Below are 26184 nucleotides of genomic sequence, written 5' to 3' on the forward strand. Positions count from 1 at the left end.
GGACCCTGCTGTGCCAGAGAGTACAATCACATCCAGAATGCCAGGGTGGGAAACATCATAGCCGCAGCTGGGAAACAAGGCCTGCTGTGGTCAGCCAGTAGGATAGGTGGGGATTAGCAATGCAGCAGCTGTAAGTGGTGAGAAGCACCTGACTGATGAGGTGAGGAAGCTGTGAGACATGCTGGGCTGTGGGCCCTCAGTGCTCGGGGTGGGATTGGTGTATGAGGAGATTTCTTGGGAGGACAAGGTGCTTTTCCTAAGGGAGTTCCCAGGTTTTTGTCCCAACATAAAGCATAAACCACTTATTTTCCAGACAGTGCTTGGGGAATGTGCCTGTTGAGTCATTACTGCCTAGTCAGGATTGAAGCCTCAGACTCACTTCAGTTACTCTGTAAAATATCCAATGAAAGATTTGAATGGCATCAGGGTGGTCCATTAGAAGAGCAGAAACCCAGAGGTAAAGCACCTTTATCCTTGCTGCCTGCTCTTCTGTAAAATATGACAAAGCTGATGAGAATCCCTCTGACAGCAGAGATAGTGGACCTCAGGAAGCAAAAGCAGGGTACAGATTTCTCGTCTCATCTTGGCAATAGCTTACAGCCTGTGAGGATATATGGAAAAAATGTGATACTTGGCAAGGTGGCAGCACCTTTGTCACCTAAAATAGAATCACAGCATTGAACACCTATCATCAAGATTACATATTTTCAGCCTAAAGGGTACATCCACCTTTTCACATGGATCTTCAGAGATATTTATGTCTCCCAAAACCTTGGGAACCTAAGTTCTTAACGGAGGAGCTGGGAAGGGAATGACTGCATAGTGCTGGCGTCAGCCTGCTTTAGCACTGACAGATGTGCAGGCAGTAGGAAGGATCAAAACCTGGAAAGAGTGATTAAATTTGTGGCTATAATCAATATAGTTTGGAATCCCCGCTCTAAGAGTTCATGGCTTATGTTGTGAGATTTCATGAGTCATGGTCATGATTATGATACTGGTAGCTCAATTAAGATGAATATTCTGCTGACTCAGCCCCCTCAGGTTTTTGTACTCACATGGAGTTACAGCATGACAAGGCAGAGAGGCAAACCCTTCAGAGAAGAGATGAGCAGTGAGGGCTGGAGGAATTTGTAGATTGCCCAGGAGAGACCTCTGAACCAGACCCTGTGTGAGACAGGCATGAATCAATGCCTAGTTTTGAAAAGTTATGCTGGACAACAGATGGATAAAGACGGGGTAGCACAGGGAAACTGATACTGTTGGCAAAGAGGTGCTACTGCTTTGCTTATCTTGGTCCCAGTGAACATTTTCTGGGTATTTTAGTGGAGGAAGATTTATGGAAGGAGCTGAAGGACAGTAAGGCTTTGTGGGTTTTTAGGAGGAGCATGTCCCAGCTGTGAGGGTAGAGAAAGTGGAGGTGTGCTTGTCTTGAACATTGAAAAGAGCGGAATCTTGTGCTGAGAGACCAAAGACAGGGTGAGGATGAGCTGTGACATGTACTAAAAACTGAGACAAGGGGGCATTACCTAGGAAGGTGCCATAAGCAAGTGGCCCCCTTGGCAGCAGTGCTCCAAGTGGTTTTGAGCAAGGCCAGAGGACATCTGTACCTGTGTCAGAAAGAAGAATCACATCAGCAGTGCAGATGGTCAAGGGCTGAGTGACTGCTCCATTCACTTACTCCTTATTCATTATATCAGTTTACAGCTCTCATGGGCAGTGTATTGGTTCTGGCCTGGAGGACCTAGCACTAGGGGTAGTTTTATTTACAGAAACATGTGGATTTAATCAGACAAACTGCTAATAATTAACCACTGATTTGGACATTGAGCCTTTCTCTCATATTGATGGTTCCTGAGCAATTACTCATTGTGTCACCCTTGACTTCTGAGTTATCTACTAACTCCATGTATAATGAGACAACATAATCATTGCAGTCAATCTACTGTCCCCTTTTATCTACTATTCCTCAGGAGCACACATGATAAAGCAAATCCAGTTCCAGCCTTAGTTGCACCGTCCCCGCTTGTCCCTGTCTCACCTAGGCCTTTCTAAGCAGCAAGGGTTCAGTGGCAGTCATTCTCCTCAGGAATCGTCCTCTTTCTGTCTCAAAGTCTCTGGGGTTTTGTGGTCAGCCAACTGCCATAACACACAGACAACATGGAAATGTGGGAAAGAAAGAAGCAAAAGGAGAAGTTTGGAAAATCTTCAGGCTCTGCAGGCTGGAAATTAGTAAAAGGAACATGCATCCTGAGGACTCAGACCAGTGCAGCATGTGGTCAGCTCAGCTGCCAGACACTTTGAATTCCCAGACCTGGGGTACTGCTGGTGTCACCTTGCCAGGTGGCACCACCCACGGTGGCACCAGCCGTTGCTGGCCTTTACGTCGGCATTCAGCCGGCTTCTCTCCCTGGAGAGGTCTGTTGCGCCAAAGTCATGTCTTTAGCCGGTCCAGATGAGTTTGTGTCTGTTGGTGTGCACTGATCAAGGCTGTAGTTTCTGAGCAATGGCTGTGGTGTCCTGCAGTGACTCTGTGATTTCCTTTTGTTTCCCCTTTGACCTCTTTCTTGTGTCTTCCTCTCCTCCCTTCTCCTGAGCCTCTGCAGCTTCCCAAGCCCTTTTGGTCACTGCTTTGGTTTGTGGGGTTGTGCAATAGCACCAAGTTAATAAATAACTGTGTGTCATCAGGGATTTTGTCCCAAGACCGCTTGAGGGTGTGTAGGGGGACTTTTATCCCGAGCATCCACCCAGGTCTCTCAGCTGGGCAGAGCGAGGGGAAGGAGCTGCCGCTTCTTCTCCCCTGAGCTATGTCAGCAGCCCTGGAGAAGTTCTGCGGCTCCATCTTCTGGGTGAGTGGCTGTTCCATCCCCATTGCCTGCTCTCGGGGTAGGACACCCAGTGGAGGGGGAGAGCAGTGGATTCCAAGGCTCGCAGCTTGTCCTGCCAGTGGGTGGCAGAGGTTCTGCTGTTTATCCAGGACTGCCATGGCACTGAGTGCTGTGCACTGCCTGCACGGTGTTCACCAGACAGTGAGGCAATGATGCCTCCCTGAGTGAGCTCTGTCCTGTTTTAGCCCACCTGGGAAAACAGGGCACCCTGTATGGACTTCCTGGGGAATGATTTGGCTTCAGCTGCTTCTGCTGGCTTGGCTCCAGCAAGGGATGGCCATTCCACGTTCAGGCAGAGAGATGGGGAGAGGGATATCACTCGGACCTCGGCTGAATGCTGAAATGCTCAGCCAGGAGGGCGGGTGTTGAAGGGGGATGCGATGGGGTAGAGCTGGGTGGGCAGGACCTACTGGAATGTTGGCTCTTGTCCTGTGTGCCCAGTGAGAGTTAAGCCATCCCACGTGACTTGGTGTTCTGTCCTTGCTGCCCCCAGAATGATTCCTACCTTGCTCGTCCGGATGCCGACCTGCCTGTGTGCTTCCAGCAGACTGTGCTGGTCTGGGTCCCCCTTGGCTTCTTCTGGGTTTTGGCCCCATGGCAGCTCCTGCCCATGTGCAAATCCAGAGCCAAGAAATCCTCTGTGACCATACTCTATGTCATCAAACAGGTAGAGTGGAGCTGAGGGGGCACAGATGACAGGCTGGAGCAGCTTGAGGTGTAGGTGGTGTGAGTGGGAAGATTCTGTGCTACAGTCAGGTGTGGGATGGAGAGATGAGAAGTGTAGGGGGGGAGGAGCAGTGGGATAGGGGACCATCTGGGACAGAAAGGTAAAGGGGAGTCCAGCATGAGGTGTATCTGGGACAGAGGGGATAACGGGGCTGGGGTGCAGTGGGAGGGAGGGCAGAGTGTGTACTGGGGCCTCTCATCTTGTGGGCTGTTTTCTTTCAAACTTAAAATGTTTGCAGTGCTCAGAGTCTGGGTTGAAAAGTGTTTATGGGTGTATTTCATGCCGAACTCTGTTGTCTCCCAGTGGTTCCCAGTGTCCACAACGGGCTGGCCCCCTTTCCCCACAGGTCCTGGCTACTCTGCTGATGCTGACAGCAGTGGCAGAGTTGGCCCTGGCATTTGTAGAGGATGCTGAGCAGGATGTTGTGCCAGCTGTCCAGTACACGAACCCCAGCCTGTACATCGCCACCTGGGTAAGGGCTCAGCCGTGAGTGTGGTGTGTGGCACCAGGGACAGGAGGAGGCTGCAGCGCCAAGCAGCACAAGAGTTCCCTAGCACAGACATCAGTGGGAAGCTGTTTCCACGAGGGAAGGGTAGCCTGGAGATTGGATAGGACTAGCCCCAAACATGTGTGGGTGGTGCTTGAGGGCAATATGTTGAGGGCAGGTGCATGGTTGTACAATGCTCCCTGCTGCTATCCTTAAAACTGGGATGGTTCTATGCCTGCAAGTGTAGCTGAGCTCTCTGACAGAAGCTTTACTAGGAGCAGTGTGGGTTTCACAGGAGTGATTTTGCAGTGTGAACATCAGACCACGGCTTGCTGCTCTGATGTCTCACAGCTTCCTGTACATTGCTGCTCAGTTTTGTGCAGAGAGCCTGGAAGTACCACGGGATGCCCAGGCAGAGGAGAAAGCTGAGGACCTGGGGGCTACTAGCTTGATGGAATATGTGCATGCAAGTTACAGACATCTTGTGTGAGACATGGGATATTCTAACAGTCTTAACAAATGCTCAGGAGCTACACTTGGAAGCAGAAGTAACACCCTCATTTGCTATCCTTATTTTGTCCTGTCATTTAGTTTCACATGCAGAGTCCATGTGAGATGATAAGGCAAGGGCACTGCCCAGAGAAGCTGCACTGCTGGGATATGATCTGGGTTCAGTTCCAGGTCAGGAGACAACGTGCAGGAGACAGGGTATAACCCCTCACAGCTGGATGTGTCTGAGAATCTGGACTGAGAACAGCTAAAAAGAGTGATAGTGCCCTGCTGTGATGTCAGGGTACATTCAAACCTGATCTTATGTCTTCCTGAAATAAACCTTTGCCCTATGCAATTAATTCTGAAACTTACAAAGGGTTGGTGGTGTGTTCAGGCACTCAGGATATTCAAGGCAGTGAATCCCAGCAGATCATGCATGCTGGCATCCCAGGACACATGCTCTGAAGGCACTTTTAGATCCAGACCTAGTCCTGCAGCTCTACCTGAACCTCTGACTGATTGTCTTTTCTGCAGATCATGGTCCTGCTGATCCATGATGCACGACGCTTCTGCTTGTGCAGAGATTCAGGGGTGCTTTTCTGCTTCTGGATACTGTCCCTTCTCTGTGGGATACTGCCGTTCCAGTCGCTCGTCCGGAAAGCCCTGCAGGTTGGATTTGGCAGGAAGCTCTCTGCTTCCCCCGCCCTTGTTCTGTTCCCAAAGAAAGTTTCTTCATACTCTTCTCTTGAAAAGCTCTCTGTGGTATCGCTGAGGTCCCAGCTGCCCTGGGGACCTTGGGGAACCAGAAAAGACCTGAGAAGGAATTGCTGTTGAAATTCATCCTGTCTAATTTCTCCCCTTAAACAGTTATGGGAGGAGGTCAGCGAGAAGCAGGGAGAGGTTGCAAAGGGAAGCTGATCCAGGACTCAGAGCGAGTTTTGCAGTGCTCTGTTGGGCTCAGCCAGGGGATGGATCTTGTCTCTGAGTACCAGGTGGCCTTGAGATAACCCCCTGCAATAACCTCGGCTTTCCATTCCTGCAGGAACCAATCTCTGACCTGCCAAGGTTTATCCTTTTCTTCATCTCCTACGGGCTCCAGCTGCTGCTCTTCCTTGTCTCAAACTTCTCAGATGTTGCCCCAGAAACAAAGGAAATCGGGAAGAAGGTATGAGGACTATGTGGGAGTGGGTTTGGGGCACCACATCCTGAGCATTGTGTGGGGCAGGGCAGGCTCCATGCAGGCTCCAGGCTCCTTGGGAAGACCTGAGGACTTCATCACAGGGCCCAGCAAGAGCTGGAGCCTATAGCACAGGGCATCTGCATGTGTGACCAGAGGGGGCTGCTACTGGCTGTGAGATGAGGTTTCTGGGGCTGGAGCTGGCATGGTTTGAAACCTATGATGCTCCTTAATGGCTGGGGATGCTAAATCAGCTTTTGTCAACACCATCTCCCAGCGTCAACAATCTCTCAGTATGCCCTTTGCTTTGCACTGTAGAACCCAGAGGTGACAGCCTCCATCCTGAGCTCCATCACCTTTGAATGGTACAGCAGGTGAGCAGGGCTCTGAGGGAGGTTGGGCTGGCAAAATGCAGGGGTGCCCCAGGGGAACCTGCAGCACAGGCTGCTTGGAGTTAGGTGGAAGAGGCACCACACTGGGTGCAGCCTGTGCAGCCTGAGCCCGGGGCCAGGCTGGGTGTGAAGGCTCTGCGCTTGCAGCAAGGAGTCTCCAACAAGTATTCCAACGGGATTTCTCTGTCCCACAGCATGGTCCTCAAGGGCTATCGCAAGCCTTTGGAGATAGAGGATGTCTGGGAATTGAAAGATAAAGACAAGACAAAGGCTCTTTACACTGCTTTTGAGAAGAACATGAAGACTGCAATGCAGAAGGCCCAAGCAGAACTGGAGAAACGGAAACGCAAGAAGAGACGCCAGGGAAGTGACCCAGACCATGTGAACAGCATGAGCAAGGCCCAGAGCCAAGACATCCTGGTGCTGGTAAATCCATTCCTGCTCTTGGTCTTGTATGAGACTGAGACATCCAGGTCCAGCCTTGGGGAGCAGGGTCACCTCACTTCCTGCAGCCCTCTTTGCTGGGTTTTCCCTTCTTTGATCCTGCAGGTCCATGGGCAAAGATAGGGGAACCCATGACAGGGTCTTCCTGTTGTGTCCTTGGCAGATCCCCATATTTTGAGAGACCAAGAAAGTCCATCCTTCTGCCTTACATAAAGACAGGAGCCACCCTCAAGTCTGCAGTACAAGCAGTTCCCTTATGTCTATCTACCTCAGATACTTCCCAGCAACAGGGGTCAGAGTAAACATCATTCCATGACCACCCCTGGCCTCAGATTCTTCATATTTGCCCGATATTTGGCCTGAGAGGTTCAGGCTGGTTTGGGTTTCAACAATTGTCTTTGGTACAAAAGAGAAGGTGTTAGTCCTGGGTGTGTGTGACATAATCAGAGATCAGTGAAAGGGAATGTGACAGGAGTTAAAACTAAGGCTTCATTTAGGATGCCTTATCTGGGGTCTGTGAGGTGCTGCCCTGGAATTCCTTCCAGATACAGGATGCCTGCACAACCAGCTCTCTCACTTTGGTGTGGACTTCCCTCTAGGAGGAGAAGCAGCCAAAGAAGAAGAAGAAGAAGAAGATGGGAGACAACAAGGACTCTGGCCCTCCCAAGGATTATGCCAGGGGCTGGTTGATGAAAACCCTGGCCAAGACCTTCCGGCAGAACCTCTTGCTAGCGGTGGCATTCAAGGTGGTGCATGACGCACTTGTGTTTGTCAGCCCCCAGCTGCTGAAGTGAGTTCTTTCTCTCTGTCCTGACTTTGCACCCAGCCCCACCACCTCCCAGTGTGTGTGCTGTACTCAGCCCCACCATCTTCCATATGTGTGCCTCTCTCAGCCATGGACCCTGGGGACATTTCGTGCCCTCACCAAAAGTGGGAGAATGTGTTGGGATACACTTTAATCAAGAGCTGATCTGAGCTGCCTACCAGCTCTTATGTGTAATATCTTGCTCCCTGCATTCTCTGTTATGCAGTCCTGCTCCCTCCCTGGAGACAGTCCCAGCTCTTCTTTGGGGCCCTCCACGAGTCAGTGCAGCTCAGCCCAGCAGGGCCTCCCCAGTTTGTTTTGCAGAGCAGCACGGTCCCTGTGGATGATCTTACATTAGCGACCCATTGCCGTGTCCCTGGCAGAACAGGGTTCCCAGCTTGCTGAGCATCGCCAGCTCTCTGGGGCAAGGTTTTGGTTACCACTCTTGTGAGGATGCTCTCCCTGCATTCATTTGGAACACCCTGCTTGGGTCTGTCTCACTAGAGTGTGTGTCTCATGAGCTTCTTTCCCCTCCAGGCTGCTGATTGCCTTTGTGTCGGACGAGGATTCCTTTGCCTGGCAAGGCTATTTATATGCCATCCTGCTCTTCCTGACAGCGCTGATCCAGTCCCTCTGCCTGCAGCAGCACTTCAGCTTGTGCTTCCAGCTTGGCATAAACGTGCGTGCCAGTCTCATCGCTGCCATCTACAAGAAGGTCTGTATGGTTCTGTCATCACCCCTATTGGCTTTCTCCAAGCTGGGCCGTGGATAAAATCATCTGTTGCCTGCCCCATCAAGCTGGGTTGACTGGGGTGTGTGCACTTTACTCCTCAGAAGGCACAGGGAGAGCTTGGGGGACACCCATCCTGCACTGGGGACACTGTGAGCCCTAGTTCTGCTTGGGACCTGGGAGCTGCAACCATGTGTTTGACAGCTACCAGGGGCCGAGGGAGGTTTCTCTTCAGAGCAGTGCAACACCTAGGGCAGGTGCCACTAGGATTCCTGCACGGGGATGTGTTTCTTTGCACCCAGCATGCAGTGGCTCCAGGTCTGCAGGCAGTGAGGAAAGCACCTGTGGCCAGTACAGAGGCACCAGGAGCAAACTCAGAAGTGGTTTCAGCCTGGCCTGCTAATTCCCTGCTCTGAGCCATGCTGCTGGCAGCAGGGCTGCTCCCAGACTGGCTTGTGGTGACTGTGCTTTCTCTTTCCAGTCACTCACCATGTCCGGAGCCACCCGCAAGGAGTCCACGGTGGGAGAGACTGTGAATCTGATGTCAGCTGATGCCCAGAGGTTCATGGACATGGCCAACTTTGTTCACCAGCTGTGGTCATCCCCCCTGCAAATTATCCTGTCCATTGTCTTCCTTTGGGGAGAGCTAGGCCCCTCTGTCTTGGCTGGTATTGCAACCATGGTGCTGCTCATCCCCATAAACGCATTCCTGGTTGCCAAGGCTAAAACCATTCAGGTCAGTGGTGGGTGCAATATCCTCCCTGGTCCCCCACGTCCATCCCCACTGTTGCTCCCCTCCCTCATTTTCCACGCTCCCTACCCTTTGCTGTTATGCTGTGGATCTTTCCCAGCCTAGGAAGTTGATCTCGCTTGGCTGGAGGTATCTCTAGCCTGAGCCAGAGGTGGTCAGCTGCCATGAGTAGGAGACAGGTGAGATCTGTTCTACCATCACAGCTGAACTTGAACCAGACTGGGCACAGCCTTGAGGACTAAAAATGAGATATTGCCAATTGTAAGATGAAGCTTCAGCTTCTACCTGACAGCAGGGTGGTGTTTTTCCCCAGCTTGTCCAGAGCCACCGGGAGCCAAGGCTCACCTTCATGAGATGACTTCTCCAGGCTATGGAGCAGCCCAGATGTATTTCCAAGGGTGAGCTGCTGTCTGGTTTAGGTGATGTCTGGCTCTTCTGTTTGTAGGAGAGGAACATGAAGAACAAGGACGAACGCATGAAAATAATAACTGAAATCCTCAATGGAATCAAGGTGAACAGTGGAGTGGAGACTCCCTGGGCAGCTGCTGCACCCCTCTTCTTGGTGCACTGTACCTGGAGGCAGCACACCTGTATAACCCTGCTGCACCAGTGTTAGTCTAGCTTGGGGGCCCTGGGTCTGGGTCTCAGCAATTCCCTTGGCTTCCTCATCTATTGAAAAGTTGGCTGGGGAGGAGCTCTGGGACTTGAGAGCCAAGAGAGGATTTTCTGAGTGTTTCCTGGATGGCTGTGGTAGTGGCATGGTGGCAGAGGGGCTGGTGGTGACCTGTAGGCTAAGGCTGAGGGAGTGGGAGTGCCCTGGGGAGTGCTGTAAGCCGTGAGCAGGACAGGAGAGGGGAGATGCAGTGGCCAAGCAGGCTTGTGAGCAAGCCAGGAGCTGGTGACAGAGGTGCTGGCCACCAGTGAGCTGAGCGTGGAAGTGGGCATTCCTGTGAGGCCAGAATCTGCTCACACTGCTCATCCTGCAGATCTTGAAGCTTTTTGCCTGGGAGCCCTCCTTTGAGAAGCGAGTTAATGATATCCGTGCACATGAGCTCAAGAACTTGGTGAACTTCGGTTACCTGCAGTCAGTCTCTATCTTCGTGTTCACATGTGCTCCCTTCCTGGTGAGTGACAACAGCCCTGGGGAGGCACATACCTTCCTCTGAGCTGGGGCTGGGCTGTGTCCAAGGGAATGGGAAGTATCTGGAACCTCAGCTGGAGTGCTCCTGGCTGGTGGATGCCTGGGATGCAGATTACGGTGCTGGCTGCTGGCAGGAGAGCTGTAGTGGAAAGGGGTCTCACCGAGATGGTGAAATGGGGCCCAAAGGAGAAGGGAAGCAGGAGAATCACAGGTCTCCAGCAGGAAGGCACTGCTGAGGCCTTGGGGCAGTGTGAGGGTCTGAGCTGCACACAACCACACTGATGGTGGCTTTCCCTGATATCTGTCCCAGGTCTCTTTGGCAAGCTTTGCTGTCTACGTGCTCGTGGATGAGAACAACATCTTGGATGCACAGAAGGCCTTTACTGCCATCTCCCTTTTCAATGTGCTGCGCTTCCCCATGGCTATGCTGCCCATGGTCCTCTCCTCCCTGGTGCAGGTCAGGCCTCATACAGGGCCGGGGGTGTAGGGGGATCCTATGCCCCTGTCCAAACCAGCACATGGAGCTCGGGTGTGTGATGGACCCCCAGGGTCAGTGCACAGGGCTCTGCTGGCAGTGGGGTGGGACAGGACTCACATGCATGACACAGGTTTGGGGCTCAGACGTTGGGTGGGGACTCTGTGATGTGGTGCTCTTCTTGTGGGGCTCCTGCCAGCCCACCCATCTGTGCCCCATGCCCACGTGCTGTCCTCACCCTCTTTCTCTCGTGGCAGACCAATGTGTCGACTGCGAGGCTAGAGCGCTACCTGAGTGGAGAAGACCTGGACACCTCAGCTATCCACCACAACCCCATTGCAGGCAGGTGAACCTCCAGATTACTCCCTGTGGGTCCCAGGCTGGCCCAGCCCTGGGCTTTCCCCTCTCTGAGGGACATCTGTCTCTGACAGGCAGTGCCGTGCGCTTCTCGGAGGCCACCTTTGCCTGGGAGCAGGACGGTGACGCTGCCATAAGAGAGTGAGTGCTCTGTGCCACATCAGGGGCAGAGGGCTGGGAAGGGGGAGGCTTTGTGTGTTACTAGTCGGGGAGGGCAATCACCTCTCACAGTGCTGCTAGATGTGAGTGTCCCAGAGACACTGCTCTGTGCTGGTCTCACACAGGAACTGATGGGCGACCTGGCAGTGCTGCTTCCTCAGCCCTCATGTCTTTGCAGTGTCACCCTGGACGTAACACCTGGGAGCCTGGTGGCTGTGGTGGGGGCTGTGGGCTCAGGCAAATCTTCGTTGGTGTCAGCCATGCTTGGGGAGATGGAGAATATCAAGGGACACATCAATATCCAGGTGAGAGGAGCCAGCCAGTGCAGGGGGCTTTGGGGCTGCCTGGGAGCTCAGTGGGGAAGCAGAACCATCCCAGAGTGGTGGCTCAGGGCAAGGACAGGCTGCAGGAGGAGTCAGTGCTCAGGCTGATCTCTGACAGGTAGCTGTTCTTGTGTATCCTTCCAGGGCTCCCTGGCCTATGTCCCCCAGCAGGCCTGGATCCAGAACGCCACGCTGAAAGACAACATCCTTTTCGGGTCAGAACTGGATGAAGCCAAGTATCAGCAGGTCCTCAAGGCCTGTGCCCTCCTTCCAGACCTGGAATTGCTGCCTGCAGGTGACCAGACAGAGATTGGAGAGAAGGTACCAGCCCTGGGCACTATGAGTTTCCGATAGCACCTGCAGCAGAGGTCAGAGCTGTTGCCCTGTGCCAGCCCCATGTTCAGGGAGGGCCTTTCCCTTCCAGGGGATCAACCTGAGCGGGGGCCAGAAGCAGCGGGTCAGCCTGGCGCGGGCGGTGTACAGCAACGCAGACATCTATATCCTGGATGATCCGCTGTCTGCCGTGGATGCCCACGTGGGCAAGTACCTCTTTGAGCACGTGCTGGGGCCAAAAGGGCTGCTGCAAAAGAAGGTGAGCACCCATCCCCTGCAACCTACCACCCAGCCAGGCAGGAGTGGCACTGGCATGGTGTTAACGATCCAAGGAAGTCTGAGGTTGCTTGCTTGGGACAGAGAGAAATCCTGTAGCTTTCATGTGAGGCTGCAGCAGGCAGGAGAGGCCTCATGAGTCCCCAGAGAGGTACCCTGTGTCCTCATAGCCAGGCATTGATAAGCAGAGAAGTCCCCAAGTAGGAAATGGAGAGCCTGCAGACCCATGGCTGGGGATGAGGGGTGCTCTGATGATCACTACTCTGCAACCCCTTTGTTGCAGACACGGATCTTGGTGACGCACAGTATCAGTTTCCTGCCCCAGGTCGATAACATTGTGGTGCTGGCAGCAGGAGCAGTGTCTGAGCATGGCTCCTACAGCACCCTACTTGCAAAGAAGGGGGCCTTTGCCCAGTTCCTGAACTTGTATGGCAACCAGGAGGAGGATGTGCCAGAGGAAAATACCACAGGTATTGGGAACACAGTGGGGCTGTGGCAGTTAGAGGGGCTGTGCATGTATATTGGAGATGAGAAGATCTGATCTGTCAGCCTGACCAGGCCCTATCCAGCCCAGGCACCAATGGTGCCTGCTGTGACTCCTTCTCAGCTTCTGGCAATCAGCAACACAAGGACTTCCTGACTAAGGTTTGCATTCAGGCATTATGTTGAACATCCAGCACAGGACCTGTTTAAGTTTTTTACTCCCTTTTTAGTTCATTTATTATGTATCCCAAAAACTCATGTGGCAACAGGCTCCATATTTTTGTGATGCTGGGGTCAGAAAGATCCTTTGGTTTGTTCTAAACTTCCCACTGGATAAAATTTCATCTTTATCATACTCCCCAGTGCTATGGGGAGGAGTGGTGCCAGGTCAGGGGGATGCTCACTCTGTCAGGGCTCAGCTGAATTGTCCAGCTGCAGCCTGACTATTCCCAGTATGTCTTCACAGGACCCGTCTTCACCTGCTCAAAGAGATATTTCTGAGCTGGAGTGATATGACCTACCAGATCTTGTACCTACTAAACTAGCACAAATGTTTGCTTGAGGTCTGGCCAGTGGTGCTGGGATAAGTCAGCAGCAGGGATTGCCTCCATGCAGGCTGTTAGCCCTATGTCCCCTGTCAGTTCTCCCTCCTGCACAATGTATTTCTTCCTCCTCCTGCTGTGCTGGTCTTGCAGCAAGGTTGGAGAGGGTGTGATATGTGGTGGTAGGACACAGCCTAGGCCGAGGGTGCGGCGTGGAGCTGAGCGGAGCAGAGGTGTGGTGTATGGGATGTGCTGTATGCTCTTTCCTCAGTGCCTGACCCTACCTTCCCCCATCCCTGTGCTTGTAGCTGTTGCTTTAGCTGGGGATGAAGAGGAGGCTGATGAAGGTGTCGATCCTTGCGTGGAGGAGGGCTCTGGTGATGTGGTGACCATGACCCTGAAGCGAGAGGCCAGCATCCATCGGAGAAAATTGAGTCGCAGGTGGGACACGACCTGAGCTCTCAGCTCTTTCCCCTGGCACATGCACTGCTCCCTCGGAGACAGGGATCTGGGGGCTTCCTGGGGAGTTTCTGCTGGGAGCCTCCCTCCCTGCCCCTGCTCCTACCGCAAGCCACTCTGGGTCAGGAGCACCTGATTTTGCCTTTACTCGCACTAGTGTGCCACAGCCTTACTCTGCTGTCTTCCCTGAAACTCGTGCTGCTGGCTAGTTCTGCTTTTGGGAATGAGGCTATAATTTTATGTCTGTACATGCCTAGTGCTTCCACAAGGCTCACTCAAAGTTGCCCGAGTTAGGACATTATTTTCCAGAGGACTCCACCACCAGAGACCCAGTGCAGCATAGAGATGGACCCCCAGGAGATTAGGAGTGATCCAAGACCTTGTGACTAATGGTACTCATCACCTCCCTGCAGCCTTAGTAGAAAGAGCACCAGTTCCCGGAAGAAGGCCCAGGAGGAGCCCCCAAAGAAGCTGAAGGGACAACAACTGATTGAGAAAGAAGCTGTGGAAACCGGCAGGGTGAGGAGGATGGAGGGATGAAGCATTGTGCTGCTCTGGCTAAGTGCTGCCAGACCCTGACTGTGGCTCAGGGAAGCTGGTGTGGGCTGGCTGTGGCCCCACCACAGCCAAGAGACACGAAGGAGACAGAGCTGCCTGGGACTGGTGGGCGGGGTGGTGGAGGGGAGCACTGTGGGCAGCAGGGTGGAGTCCCAAGGCTGTGCTGGGTGTCATTGCCTGCGCTCTGATGGGCTCAGCTGTCCACAGGTGAAGTTCTCTATGTACCTGCGGTACCTGCGTGCTGTTGGCTTGTGCTTTTCCTTCTGGATTGTCATGGGCTACGTTGGACAATACGTTGCCTATGTGGGGAGCAACCTGTGGCTCAGTGCCTGGACTGACGACGCGCAGCACTACGTGAACCAGACCTACCCCACGCAGCAGCGGGACCTGCGGATCGGTGTCTTTGGGGCACTGGGCGTGTCACAAGGTGAGGGTGGGAGGACAGCGGTTCCCACTCGCCTCATCTGTGTGCTCCAGGAGGGATATGACTTGCAAGGCCTGCAGCCAGCAGTGCAGCAAGGAGCAGGGGACCCAGCACTGTGTTCATTTGCCTGCTGCCTTCCTTCCGGCTCCTGGCTGAATTGATGACACATGCTAGTCTGAAAGCAGCATAAATTGCCCCAAGTCTGTGTTGCCCCCTTAGCTTTAAGATCTTTTTCCTTAATCAGATTGGACATAGTGCTAGGGCCCAAGGCTTTCCAGTAAGGTTAGTGTTCCTCCCCTGTGCTGGGACGCAGCTGCTGTGGCTTCCCAAGAAGGTGGGATGCGCGATTATCCCAGTGGCTCACTGCAGACGTGTCTGTTTGGTGTGTTCATCCAGCCAAAGGGTGCCAGGGGCCAGTGTCACACAGGAGCTGGTGACAGCCTCGTGCTCTCCCTGCAGCTCTCTTCCTGCTCTTCGCAACCATGCTGTCTGCCCAGGGCGCCATGCGAGCCTCCCGCGTCATGCACCAGCAGCTGCTCAGCAACATCCTGCGCGTGCCCATGAGCTTCTTCGACACCACCCCGACCGGCCGCATCATCAACAGGTTTGCCAAGGTAAGAGAACACCCCCAACATGCAGAAGGTGTTCGTTCCAGCAGGTCTGGAGAGCACTGGGTAGTGGCATAACCCTGCTCTTGTTGAGCACTGCACAGCTAAGCCCAGGTAAGGGCCAGGAAGGGACCAGGAGGGCATGGTGGATGCAAGGCTGACTGTGAGGCAAACCACATCCTGGGCTATACTAGAAAGACAGTGTGGCGAATCACAGGAAGTTGTTACCTCCTCTGCCCAGTGATAAGGAGGTCACACCTGAATACTGTGTCCTGTTTGAGGTCACCTGGGCAAGAAAGATCTGGAGAGACAGAAGAGGGTCCATAGTAGATTACTAAGAGAGGTAAGAGCCTAGAGCTCATGTCCCATGATGAGAAGTCCTTCTGGTTATAGACTTCCAGCAAAATCTATAGTCTTTTCCATGTAAGTGAAGGTCATGAAACAAAGAGAAAATGAGAAAGGAGGGAAAATACAAAAAGGTAATTTCAAGTGTGCTGCTACTCCACTTCTTCCTTTGGTGCTGTCTCTTGATTTTTGGGAACAAAAATTTCTCTTCAAATAAAGGCTATGGGCCTGCTGGGTTTACTCTGAGTTGTGAGAGTATGTGGTGCCCAGCTAGGAGATGGATGGACCAGATGGAGACCTGGGTGCACCTGCATGGACCTGGAGTTTGCCCTGTCCCTCTCTTTGCTTCAATTAGTGCTCCTGCATCCTTGGTCCTGATGAAGATGCAGTTCTTAAAGCTGGTCTGTGTAACAGGGGAGTATTACAGGAAGTTTCTCTGTTAACTCAGCTGTTCCCAAGCTAAGAACTGTGGCCCTAAATGATGTTATGACCATAACACTGATTCAAGGTCATCCAATATTTTTACAAGTGTCTGGCACCGTGTTACCATACGAGTGTGTAGGAACCTTGTATGTATGGGGCCTTTGAAGGCTTCTCATTCTCTCTGGGGTCACTGACTGCTTCTCTATACCTTTTGATATGCTCCAGGATATCTTCACAGTGGACGAGACCATTCCCATGTCCTTCCGCACCTGGCTCTCCTGTTTCATGGCCATCATTAGCACACTGATCATGATCTGCCTGGCCACTCCATTCTTCGCTGTTGTTATCGTTCCCTTGAGTGTCTTCTACTATTTTGTGCTGGTGAGTAACTGGGCCTTGAGTGAAGCTTCTGCCCTGCTGAGAGCAGTATCTTTGTGGCTGCTGGGCTTTGTGTTGGTAACCAAGCTGTGTCCCTCGTTTCAGCGCTTCTATATCTCCACGTCGCGCCAGCTAAGGCGTCTGGACTCTGTCACCAGGTCTCCCATCTACTCTCACTTCGGTGAGACAGTGTCAGGCCTTTCCGTGATCAGGGCCTATGGACACCAAGAACGGTTCCTGAAGCACAATGAGACCACCATGGACATAAATCAGAAAAGTGTTTATTCCTGGATAATATCAAATAGGTGAATTTTACCCCTTATGCTACAGCACAGCCTGCAGCACCTCTGCCCAGGGGCTTCTGGGTCCTGAGGGAGGTCCTTGAGATGCTGCAGTCCTCCCTCTTGATCTCAGCATTGAGGGTCTGTGTAGGTATTGGGGGAGTTTAGGATAGGGGCACCATCTGTGGCAATGGGACATTTTAGGGTGATTTTTTTATGCCCCCCTACAAAGTGTCCAGAGGCCAGGCAGGGTGAGTTGTGCAGTCAAGGGCTGAGATGCTCTTGGTGAGTTCTGTGAAGAAGGTGATCCTCCAGGCCCAGTGGGAGTGCGATGTGGGCACTTTCTGATTTTGAATCTTACTGGTAAATGATTTGGGTGTGTGAGGGTTGTATGGTTGGGGCTCTTCTGATACATGGCATTACCAGCACAAGAGGTTATGTGTGAGACATGGACTGACATAAATGAACCTGCTTGCAGAATTGGCCACAAACGACCTGCTGTGTACATGAACCAACGTGTGCTGTGTGTAGAGCACTGGGCTCATGGCTGGGTGTGGGGATGCTGCTGCAGTGCTGCTGTTACTGCTGGGCTCTGTGTTGGGCACAGGCAGATGCCTCCCTGCCTCTCTCACTGTCCTTCACCTGTCTTCTCCTGGTGCAGGTGGCTGGCCATCCGTCTGGAGTTCGTGGGGAGCCTGGTGGTGTTCTTCTCTGCACTTCTAGCAGTGATTGCAAAGGGCACTTTGGAGGGTGGCATCGTGGGTCTTTCTGTCTCCTCCGCTCTCAATGTGAGTGAATGAAAGCATTTTGTCCTTCCAGGACAGGGTTGTCACTGGGAGCTCGGGGCTGGTGGCAGGATGCTGCCCTGACACCAGCTGTGATCCATGGAAATGGGATTATCTGGGGTGTCCCACCAGCTAGGGAGTGGCTATAGAGCCAGGGAAGCACATATCCATCCCAGTGTGAGTGGGATGCTTGCTGCTATGAGGAGGAATATGGCCCTGCTGTGGATCAGAGATGGTGCAGTAAAGTTTCTGAACGGCTGGAGAGAGGTGGGCTGTCTCTTGGCAGTGGAGCATTAGGAAGCAGGCCACAGATGCTCGTGCCCAGGATGAGTCCCTGAGTCTCAGTCCTGGGCTGAGATGGGAGGTGGTTGTTCCTAGGGGCCACTGAGCTTTGGATCCTTTGATTCTGCCATGCAGGTGACCCAGACATTGAACTGGCTGGTGCGGACATCTTCGGAGCTGGAGACCAACATTGTGGCTGTGGAGCGGGTCCATGAGTACATGAAGGTGCAGAATGAGGTGAGGAAACCAGGGTCCAGGCAACCATCAGCTGCACAGCTTGGTGCTAGGCAGCATCACAGAGTGAGCCTCCCTAATGCTCCTGTGCCCTCCCCCAGGCTCCATGGGTGACAAAAAAGCGTCCACCACGTGGCTGGCCCAGCAAAGGCGAGATCCAGTTCATTGACTACCAAGTTCGCTACCGACCTGAACTGGACCTGGTTCTTCAGGGGATCTCCTGTAATATTGGGAGCACTGAGAAGGTGCCTCTGCCCTCACAACACTCTTTATAGAGACTCTGTTAAAGCTGTTTCTTCTTCTTGGCTTCAGTCTGTGCACTGGGGTGGGATGGTGATGGGATGTGGCTCCTGGGGACTTGAGCTGCAGAAAAGGAACCAAAGCAGACAATCTGGGTGATGGTAAGGGCAGGAAGGCCCACCAGACCAAGATGGAGACCATCTGCCCTGTTTTCTACAGCCCTGTCAGCTGGTCTAAAAAGCTGCTTCCACAGGTTGGGGTTGTGGGCCGGACCGGGGCTGGAAAATCCTCCCTCACCAACTGCCTGTTCCGGGTGCTGGAGGCAGCTGGAGGGAAGATCACCATCGATGAAGTGGACATAGCAACAATTGGCCTCCACGACCTGCGCAAGAACCTCACCATCATCCCCCAGGTGAGCTGATCCCCACCTCTCCACATCCTACCGCTGCATGGCCCCCCGCAGGCAGTGCATGGCCTCAGTGCATCCCTGGGTGCTGTGGACGTGCCAAAGGCCTGTGAGCAGGCTGTCACCACATCCCCTGCCAGCTGCAGGCAGTGCTGTGGGCAGGATGTGGCCACACTTGGAGGCCTGGAGCCATTGCCCCTGCTGAATGGCTGTGGTGGGGCTGAACACGGTGCTGTCCCTGGCAGGATCCTGTGCTCTTTACTGGAACCTTGCGGATGAACCTGGACCCCTTTGACCAGTACTCGGACGAGGAGGTCTGGAAGGCCCTGGAGCTGGCTCATCTGAAGACATATGTGCAAGGCCTTCCCGAGGGGCTGCTGCATCTCGTGAGCGAGGGAGGGGAGAACCTGAGGTGAGCAGAGATGCAGGCTCAGCTCCCCTCCCTTCTCTTGGTCCCAGGGTCCAGCCTGGAACAGCAGCCTCCAGTGAAGTGGCTGTCCAGGGATGATGCACAGAAGCTTCTGGGAAGTGAAGATGGAAGAAAACGGCCGAGGAGTCTTAGGGAGCTAGTGTGAGCCAACCCTTCTGTGGTGGCCCAGAAAGCAAGATTCTGAGGGATGTGGTGCTCAGGGTGGCAGACGGTCAGCGGGGAAAGGACAGGGACGGTGTTGGGGTCGGAGCAGTGAGAGGTAGTAGGCTTGCAGAAGCTCTGCTAGTGTCTGTCTAGTAACTCGTGCTCTTCATCTCATCCCAGTGTTGGGCAGAGGCAGCTGGTGTGCCTGGCTCGGGCCCTTCTCCGCAAAGCCAAGATCCTCATCCTGGATGAAGCAACAGCAGCCGTAGATCTGGAAACTGATCATTTAATCCAGACAACAATCCGGAGAGAGTTTGCTGATTGCACTGTCCTTACTATCGCCCACCGCCTCCACACCATCATGGACAGCAACAGGTACCACGGGACAGTACTGTGGGGGAAAGGGAATGGGGATCTGAACTCCTAGGATGGGGTGAGGGGTGGACAGCAACAGAAGCAAGAATGCAGCCAGAGGGCCAGGGGTGGATGCAGTGCCTGAGGCAGTAATACACCGTGGTGAAGAGAACAGAAGCAGAGGACAGATGCCCATGCAGTAGTTATGCCTTTGTGGAAGAAACTTTTCTTTACAGCAACAGACCATAGAGGCATCTGCTATTGACACCTCATGTGTGTGACCCCGCCAGCACAGGGAGGAGGGCTGTGCCCTCATTGCTGCTGAGAGGAGAACCACATAAAGTGGTTTAGGAGGGGTGAGGCTGCAGCGCTATCCACTCGGATCCTGGGACTTCATGCCTTCTTGTTCCCTTCTGCCAGGGTGATGGTGCTGCAGGCTGGGCAGATTGTGGAATTTGACAGTCCTGAGGCGCTGCTCATGAAGCAGGGCATCTTCTCCGCGATGGCGAAGGACGCCGGCATCGCCATTACAGAAACCACCGCCCTGTAGGCGGAGCGCCGCAGGGGCCGGGGGTGTGAGGCAGCTCCTCCTGTGCCACTCGCCCAGTGGGCACCGGTGTCTCCAAGCTGCCCAGGAATTTGCCTCTCTGCAGCGGGGAAGCAGAGAGGGAGGCTTCTCTGGTTGTCCAGGGACAGAGCATCTGGACTCGAGTGAGCTTTTAACCTTGCTACCGCATCCTGCCTGCTGTGCACAAAAGGGTCTGGAGCTGCATAATTTACTCCAGGATAGAGGGGAAAAGCTATCTGCCAGGCAGGGAGAACATGACCTCCATTGGGGGTGGCATTAGTTTTTGTACTTCACCATGCCAGGTGACCCTACCTTAGAGATGCTTTTGCACTATGGAATGAAATTTACAGTTTAATCTAAGAATGACTGTTGTAATTTATTTACTTTTTGTAACTTTGTTGTCTTCTAACTAAAAGGCTGATGTCAAGGCATGTTAAGTAAGCCCCGGTTTAGCTTTAAGCCTGGCTAGTGCTTGGGTGGGGAGAGCTGCCAACAGAGGTTACACAGAGCTGGACAGTCCAAATTCAGTGGCACAGCTCTACTCAGCCAAGAACACTATTCTCTAGCAAAACCAGGGCCGCCTGCCTGCGGCTACTGCTCCCTTTGATTGTAGTGCAAACAAATGAGCCCTCCCTGAGGCTATCACAACCACTTGTGGGGCAGATTTTGGGCTGTGGCTCCAGACTGCAAACCTGATTGTGGTGGAGACAAGCTGGAGAGCAACCAGCACACCTCTGTGCTACAGCCAGGCACACACAAAGTATGGTGGTTACTGTTGACAAACCCTTGACTTGTTCTTGGGCCTGACCTCAGCTGTTGGCATGCAGAGAGCAGGTGCCCACTTAGAGCAGGGCAAACACTCACCCCCACCAAGCCCCTACTGCCCTGCAGCCCCAGCTGAGGGGCTTCTCCCAGCTGGGGGAAGAGGGCAGTGCAACCACTTCATCTTAATAAAGAAGGTTCCTCTGAGGGTTTCCTTGTGCCTGAGCTGCAGCTGGCACAAACACCAAGGCAGCAGAATGCTGGACCCCACCGAAAGGGAAATGTTTTTCCTGGCCCTGTAGGTTCTGGATGCAGTCGGTGGTCTTTGCTCCCCGCACTTGCCAGACACTCCTCCCAGCTCTCCCAATACTTGCAAAGGCACCTTCTATACACAAGGGTAAATCTTTATTTACAGAGCAGCAGTACAGGGGATACAAACATTACCCCATGAAGGGAACTTCTTCCCTTCAGGACATGGCAGCAGCAGTATCACACACCAACCCAGCAAAAGGCACCACACACCCTTCCCAGGGATGGTCCTGCCATTCCAGAATGTCAGCACCCTCTCCCATGCTGTGCAGGAAAGCACAGGTGAGGCAATTCTGGTCAGACACCCCAAGAAACACGCTGAAGGATAGCTTCTGCCCTGCCCCAGCCCAGAGCAGCCAGGTGGGGCATGCCAGTGCATAGATGGGTCCTGGGCACAACTAATACCGTGCCTTGCTGACAAAGGTATGGTGTTCTGGGCTTCTGGCTCACCTGAAAGATGAGAACATGATGGCTGCTGGCATCAGCAGATCTTGGAAAGGCCAAGCCCCTGGGAGAAGGCACCTGCTGCGGGCTTTGTTGTGAGGGTTTCAGAGGCCATACCCATCCCAGGCCTGGAGCTCAACTACTCCCAGCAACCCTCAGAGCTGCTTCCCCAGGCAATGTGTAAATGTCCCACCCCCAGTCCTGCAGAGACAGGTGAGACTAGGCTCCTGCTGCACAGGGAGCACATTCACAGGGTCTGAGCTGCTTTTAGTACTACTTGACTAAAGACAACCTCCAAAAACTCAGCAATAGCCTTCCACAATTTAAATCCACAGCAGCTCCTCAGCCTTAGTCAAGCCTTACCCTCCTGGGCAGGCCCCAGCCCTAAGCTTTGCTCCCCTGCTCCTGGCTGGACACAGGATGTCAAACACACCTCAGGGGTGAACTCACCCCTGCCCTCATAGAAGCTGCCTGCTCATGCCTACCCGGCCAGCCCACCCTTCTTCCCTCCCCTGAAGGGGTAATGGCAGACAGTGTCTTGGGGCCCAGGAGCACTGCACAGCTGTAAGAGGCACAGCCTCAGGGTGAGCAGTGGGGGCTGCAGGGCTGGCCAGCCTCCCCCAGGCCCCTAGCAGTCTCAGCAGGAACAAGGCATGGGGTGCAGGCTCTGTCTGCTGTCTCACGTGTACTCTGTCTTCCGGATGTAACTTGAGGGCACATAGCCCTGCTTCCCATGGGCCTCAGCCAGCCACCACTCCTGATTGCCTGTGATATCCTCAAACTGCAGGATCCTCAGTCTCTGGTTAGCTGACACACTCAGCTCGTTGGTGTTTCGGCCTTTGAAGGTGTAGAGAGCGTAGTAGACCTGCCAGACAAGGGGAGAGCATCAGTTGGATAGTCACACCACACAGCCTCATTCTGACACTGCATAGGATGTGTGGGCTTTTGTCCTTCTTCCCAAACAGTGACAGCCCTGGCCCCATCCTGGCCTCTGCCCACTCCCATTTGCAGCCTAGTTCTGTCTCATACTCCACCTCCTACATCTTTCCTGTCACTGCTGGGGAGGAGGATGATTCAGTCCCCAGCCAAACTAAGCAGTTAGCCCTTGGCATCCCCAGCCCCATAAGGGTGGCTGAAGACTCACCTGGTTGCCCTCTGACTCGCTGTTCTCCAGCCCAGAGTCTCTGTCCTCCATCGAGGGTGTGGGCCTGAGATGTGCTTTGGTGGGGTGCCTGTTGCGAGAGCTGGGGCTGCAGCCCGGCTCAAGGCGGCTGTAGCGGCGCTGAGACGTCACTGTCCCAGCCAGTGGGGCTGTCCTGTCACCAGAGCCAAGCTGGGGCAGAGAGGGGGAGTCCACCTCCAGTGGGGGCTGTGGGGACTGGTACACATCTGCTGGTGAGGCAGAGTCCTGGAGGGGTTTCTGAGTGAAGGTGACAGCCGCCCCACTGGGGCTGAAGGTCAGGGTGGCGTTGCTTTGGGGAGAGCAGCTGCCGTGCTCCGACTCGTTGGAAGAGTGGCTGCCCACGGAGATGTCTGACTGGCTGCGGCGGGGGTTGTAGGGCTTCAGAAAGGAGCTGTACACGAAGCCCTTCGTCACTGCAGAGAGGGAGAGGAAGGGAGCTCAGACTGGGGCACAGGGAGACCAGAGGAGGGGACTCACAGCAGGCACCAAGGGCAGGGAACAGCCACCTACCCCCATTGTCTATGAGCCAGCGATTCTGGCTGCCCATGGGGTCCTTCTTCTTGATGACGCCCACAATGTCTCCTTCCAACAGGGAGACATCCAGGTCTTGGGCAGCATTGAAATTGCGGTCAGCCTGGAAGAGGCTCTCTGGGGGATAGCGGGCCAGGAGGGTGGCTCGGATGTCGTCTGACTGCAGGAGGTAGGTCGGCTGCAGAGGAACAAGGCAGGTGTGAGTGGCTGTCCTGGGCTCTGCAAGCCCTGACACCGGGCAGAGGGCACTCACCAAGCCGACAAGGGGCTGCCGCCGGGCAGACTGCCGTTCCATGCTCTTCCTTTCAAAAGTCTTCTTGGGAGCCGCCTGGGACTCTGGGAAGAAGGTGAAGGCCTGGAGCTGCTGGAGGACTCGACTGTGCTCATCCTGGAAGATGGCAATCAGGTTCCCCTCCCTGCCAGACACCTTCAGCAACTGGAACCAGAGCAAAGTTGGGGATCCTGGTTAGGTGACAGCTGCTGGGAGAAGCAGCCAAGAGCTACAGAGCAGACCACGGCAGGGGTCTGAGTCCTGCCTGTGATTTGTGTAAGACCCAGGTCTGCAGTCCTGTCTGGACTCAGCTCTAAGTGGTCCTCAAACTCATGACCCGAGATTCTCCCAGGACAATGCTCTTCTGCCACTGCTCCAAGAGCCTTCTACACACAATTGCATCATAACCCTGCAATGCCTGACCCGAGCATCCCACAGGAGCCCTCCACAAGTCACTTGTGGCCTGAAACCGCAGTAGCAGCTTCCTTCACGATGTGACAGGTCCCAGTGATGCTCTGGGATAAACCCTGCAGGGATCAGTGCTGCTCTGAGCCCAGGGCGCTGCCTGCACTGCGGGAACCCACCGACAGCAGGGGTCTGAGCTCCTCCAGGGCCAGGCGCACGAAGTCGCAGTGTGCCTCGGCATAGCCCCGCACGCAGCTGGCAAACAGCTCCTTGGCGAAGCGCAGGAACTTGGGCAGCTCGTCCAGCAGCTGCGCATTGAGGGCCTCGTAGTTGTTGCGGGCTGACTGCAGCTCCTCCAGCGTTCGCTTGTCCTTCAGCTTCTCCGCTCGCTCGGTGCAGTTGTGGAAGTCGAGGAGTTTGTCGAAGCGTTTCTGCACCAGCTTGTGGGGCCCCGCAAACATGCTCAGCAGCTGGCTCAGGGGCGAGCTCACCAGCCGCTCCGTCCGCTCTTTCTGAGGGGCAGAGGTGCAGTGAGAAGGTGAGACAAGGTGCTCTTTCCCACTGTGAATGCCAGCAGCTCACTCTCCAGCACACAACCTCCCCAGGACAGTATAGTCATTGTCTCCTGATGGCACCCACTGGAGCTCCAGAGGTCCCTTCCAACAGCAATTATTCTATAATCTTACATAACTGTGCCAGCATGGGTAACTCTATGGGAAGTACCTGAACCACTCACATAAAGAGCTGTAGCATTTCAGGTATGGCTGAAAAAATGTGTACCTAACAGGCACATTCATAAACTCCCAGGCATCAAAGCTCTCAGGAGGGCAGAGCTAACGAGGAATGCTCACAGCTCTCCCAGGTTACTCTCCCTGCAGCCTCCCAGGGCCTGCCCATCTGCAGCAGACCCCCAGAATGGGCCCCAAGGGGCATCCCCAGCACACGAGAGCACAGCCTCACTCACAAAGCTGGAGAAGAGCTGGTCGGTGATGAGACGATTCACTTTCTGGAACTGGTCCAAGTCCCCACTTCCCTTCTCTGTGCACAGGTCCCACATGCTCCCTGCTGCCAGTGCCTTCATACAAGCTGATTCCTGCACCAGGGAGAGAGACATAGTCAGATGAGCCATCCTTGCTGCCCAGAAGGGGCTCCCAGGGCAGCCCAGACCACTCTGCAGGGCTGAGGCAGGAGCCGTGGCCAGAGGCACTGCAGGGACACACCATGCAGATAGGAGGGGCATGCTGAGCCCCACGGGCTGGGCATCACACCCAGACTCACCCGGACATGCTGCAGGTAGAGGGAAAGGTCCCGGATGAAGGACTTGATCAGACGCTCCTGCATCCGGAAGTTTTTCTCTGTCTCTTCAAAGGCTTCATCCTTTAGCTGTGAGAGAAAGTGTTTCAAGGGAGGTGATGCAGGACTCAGCACCTCCCAGAGTGCAAGGTGTGGGGCCCTCCTGCCCACAAGCTGGACAGCAGAGATGGGTGGTTCAGACCCTACGCTCACTCTGCCTCCCTGGCCTGGGTGAGAGCTGCACGGGGGAAAGGGTGTGGGGGGACAGCAGGTACCTCTGGAGAAGCACTGCAGGGTGTAAGTGCACCTGATGCACAGTACCTGGGGTGCAAAGCCTGTGAGATGCTTGAGGTGGCTGCTCACACGGTTGGATTTCTTGATGATAGAGTGGAAGTTGAGCTTGGAGATCTTCTCCATGAGGCTATCCTCATCCCCTTTTCTGTACTTTAGCACTAAACAGATTGATACAGAAATCAAAACCCTTGTAAGCACAAATACTCATGTCTTACACTGCCTCATCAACAATCAGCTTGTTAGTTCTCCTCTTCCCCAAGCCTCTGCAGTCTGAAGAATCCCACACATCATTAGAGAATGGCTTGGGTTGGAAGTGACCTAAAAATCATCTAGTTCTAACCCCTCTGCCATGGGCAGGGACATTTACTAGACCAAGTTGCTCAAAGCCCCATCCAACCTTGTCTTGGACACTTTCATCCACAACTTCTACAGGCAGCCTGATCCAGTGCCTCACCACCCTCAGTGTACAGAATTTTTTCCTTATATCTAATCTAAATCTACTTTCTCTCAGTTTATCCAGTCCTATCACTACACGCCCTTGTAAAATATTGTATCATAACCTCCCATCCCATCCAGCACTGTGCCACCTATTTGGTTCTTGAGATGCCCTAGTTTGCAGACAAACCATTCAAGCTCTTCCACAGGATTATGCATAATGCCAGCATAAGATGACATAGGAGATGGTGTACAACAATCACTGGACATACGCAAGGTATGCTTCTATATTGCTTCTTTAGCAAATGCAAGCAATCATTATAGGCAGCCTCTGTCACCTCAGCTTCAGTGGGGCTATG

General features: G+C 53.9%; 2 protein-coding genes across 9 annotated transcripts in view; one reads left to right on the forward strand and one right to left on the reverse strand.

The window, feature by feature from the left end:
• Positions 1–24: 24 nt before the first annotated feature.
• ABCC2 (ATP binding cassette subfamily C member 2) lies at positions 25–20281 on the forward strand. 2 transcript variants are annotated; one of them, XM_032116637.1, is made up of 32 exons: positions 25–2846; positions 3379–3552; positions 3959–4084; positions 5126–5260; positions 5634–5756; positions 6087–6142; positions 6355–6586; positions 7204–7394; positions 7947–8124; positions 8621–8875; positions 9336–9401; positions 9877–10014; positions 10342–10488; positions 10764–10852; positions 10942–11004; positions 11201–11327; positions 11490–11666; positions 11770–11937; positions 12238–12424; positions 13288–13420; positions 13852–13957; positions 14204–14423; positions 14880–15034; positions 16022–16177; positions 16280–16479; positions 17117–17243; positions 17658–17759; positions 17858–18001; positions 18250–18408; positions 18648–18814; positions 19157–19351; positions 19751–20281. In XM_032116637.1, exons 1-32 carry the CDS (start codon positions 2805–2807, stop codon positions 19878–19880), a joined length of 4668 nt encoding a protein of 1555 aa, XP_031972528.1. In that variant the 5' UTR covers positions 25–2804; the 3' UTR covers positions 19881–20281. The 2 variants fall into 2 exon arrangements, with proteins under 2 accessions (XP_031972528.1, XP_031972529.1); XM_032116638.1 differs by lacking the exon at positions 25–2846 and having other exon boundaries at positions 3450–3552; positions 3916–4084.
• Positions 20282–21043: 762 nt separating this feature from the next.
• The window catches only part of DNMBP (dynamin binding protein), a 34023-nt gene continuing 28882 nt past the window's right edge, over positions 21044–26184 (reverse strand). For all 7 annotated transcript variants that reach the window (XM_032116634.1, XM_032116633.1, XM_032116632.1 and 4 more), the window contains 8 exons: positions 25418–25548; positions 25082–25186; positions 24768–24896; positions 23983–24315; positions 23381–23563; positions 23107–23305; positions 22558–23009; positions 21044–22278 (listed from right to left, as the gene is read on the reverse strand). In XM_032116634.1, the coding sequence (XP_031972525.1) occupies positions 22093–22278; positions 22558–23009; positions 23107–23305; positions 23381–23563; positions 23983–24315; positions 24768–24896; positions 25082–25186; positions 25418–25548 (1718 nt within the window). In that variant the 3' untranslated portion in view covers positions 21044–22092. The remainder of the gene's footprint in view (positions 22279–22557; positions 23010–23106; positions 23306–23380; positions 23564–23982; positions 24316–24767; positions 24897–25081; positions 25187–25417; positions 25549–26184) is intronic.

This window comes from Corvus moneduloides, chromosome 8 (genome assembly GCF_009650955.1).
Source record: "Corvus moneduloides isolate bCorMon1 chromosome 8, bCorMon1.pri, whole genome shotgun sequence".
In the NCBI taxonomy this organism is placed as follows: Eukaryota; Metazoa; Chordata; class Aves; order Passeriformes; family Corvidae; genus Corvus; species Corvus moneduloides.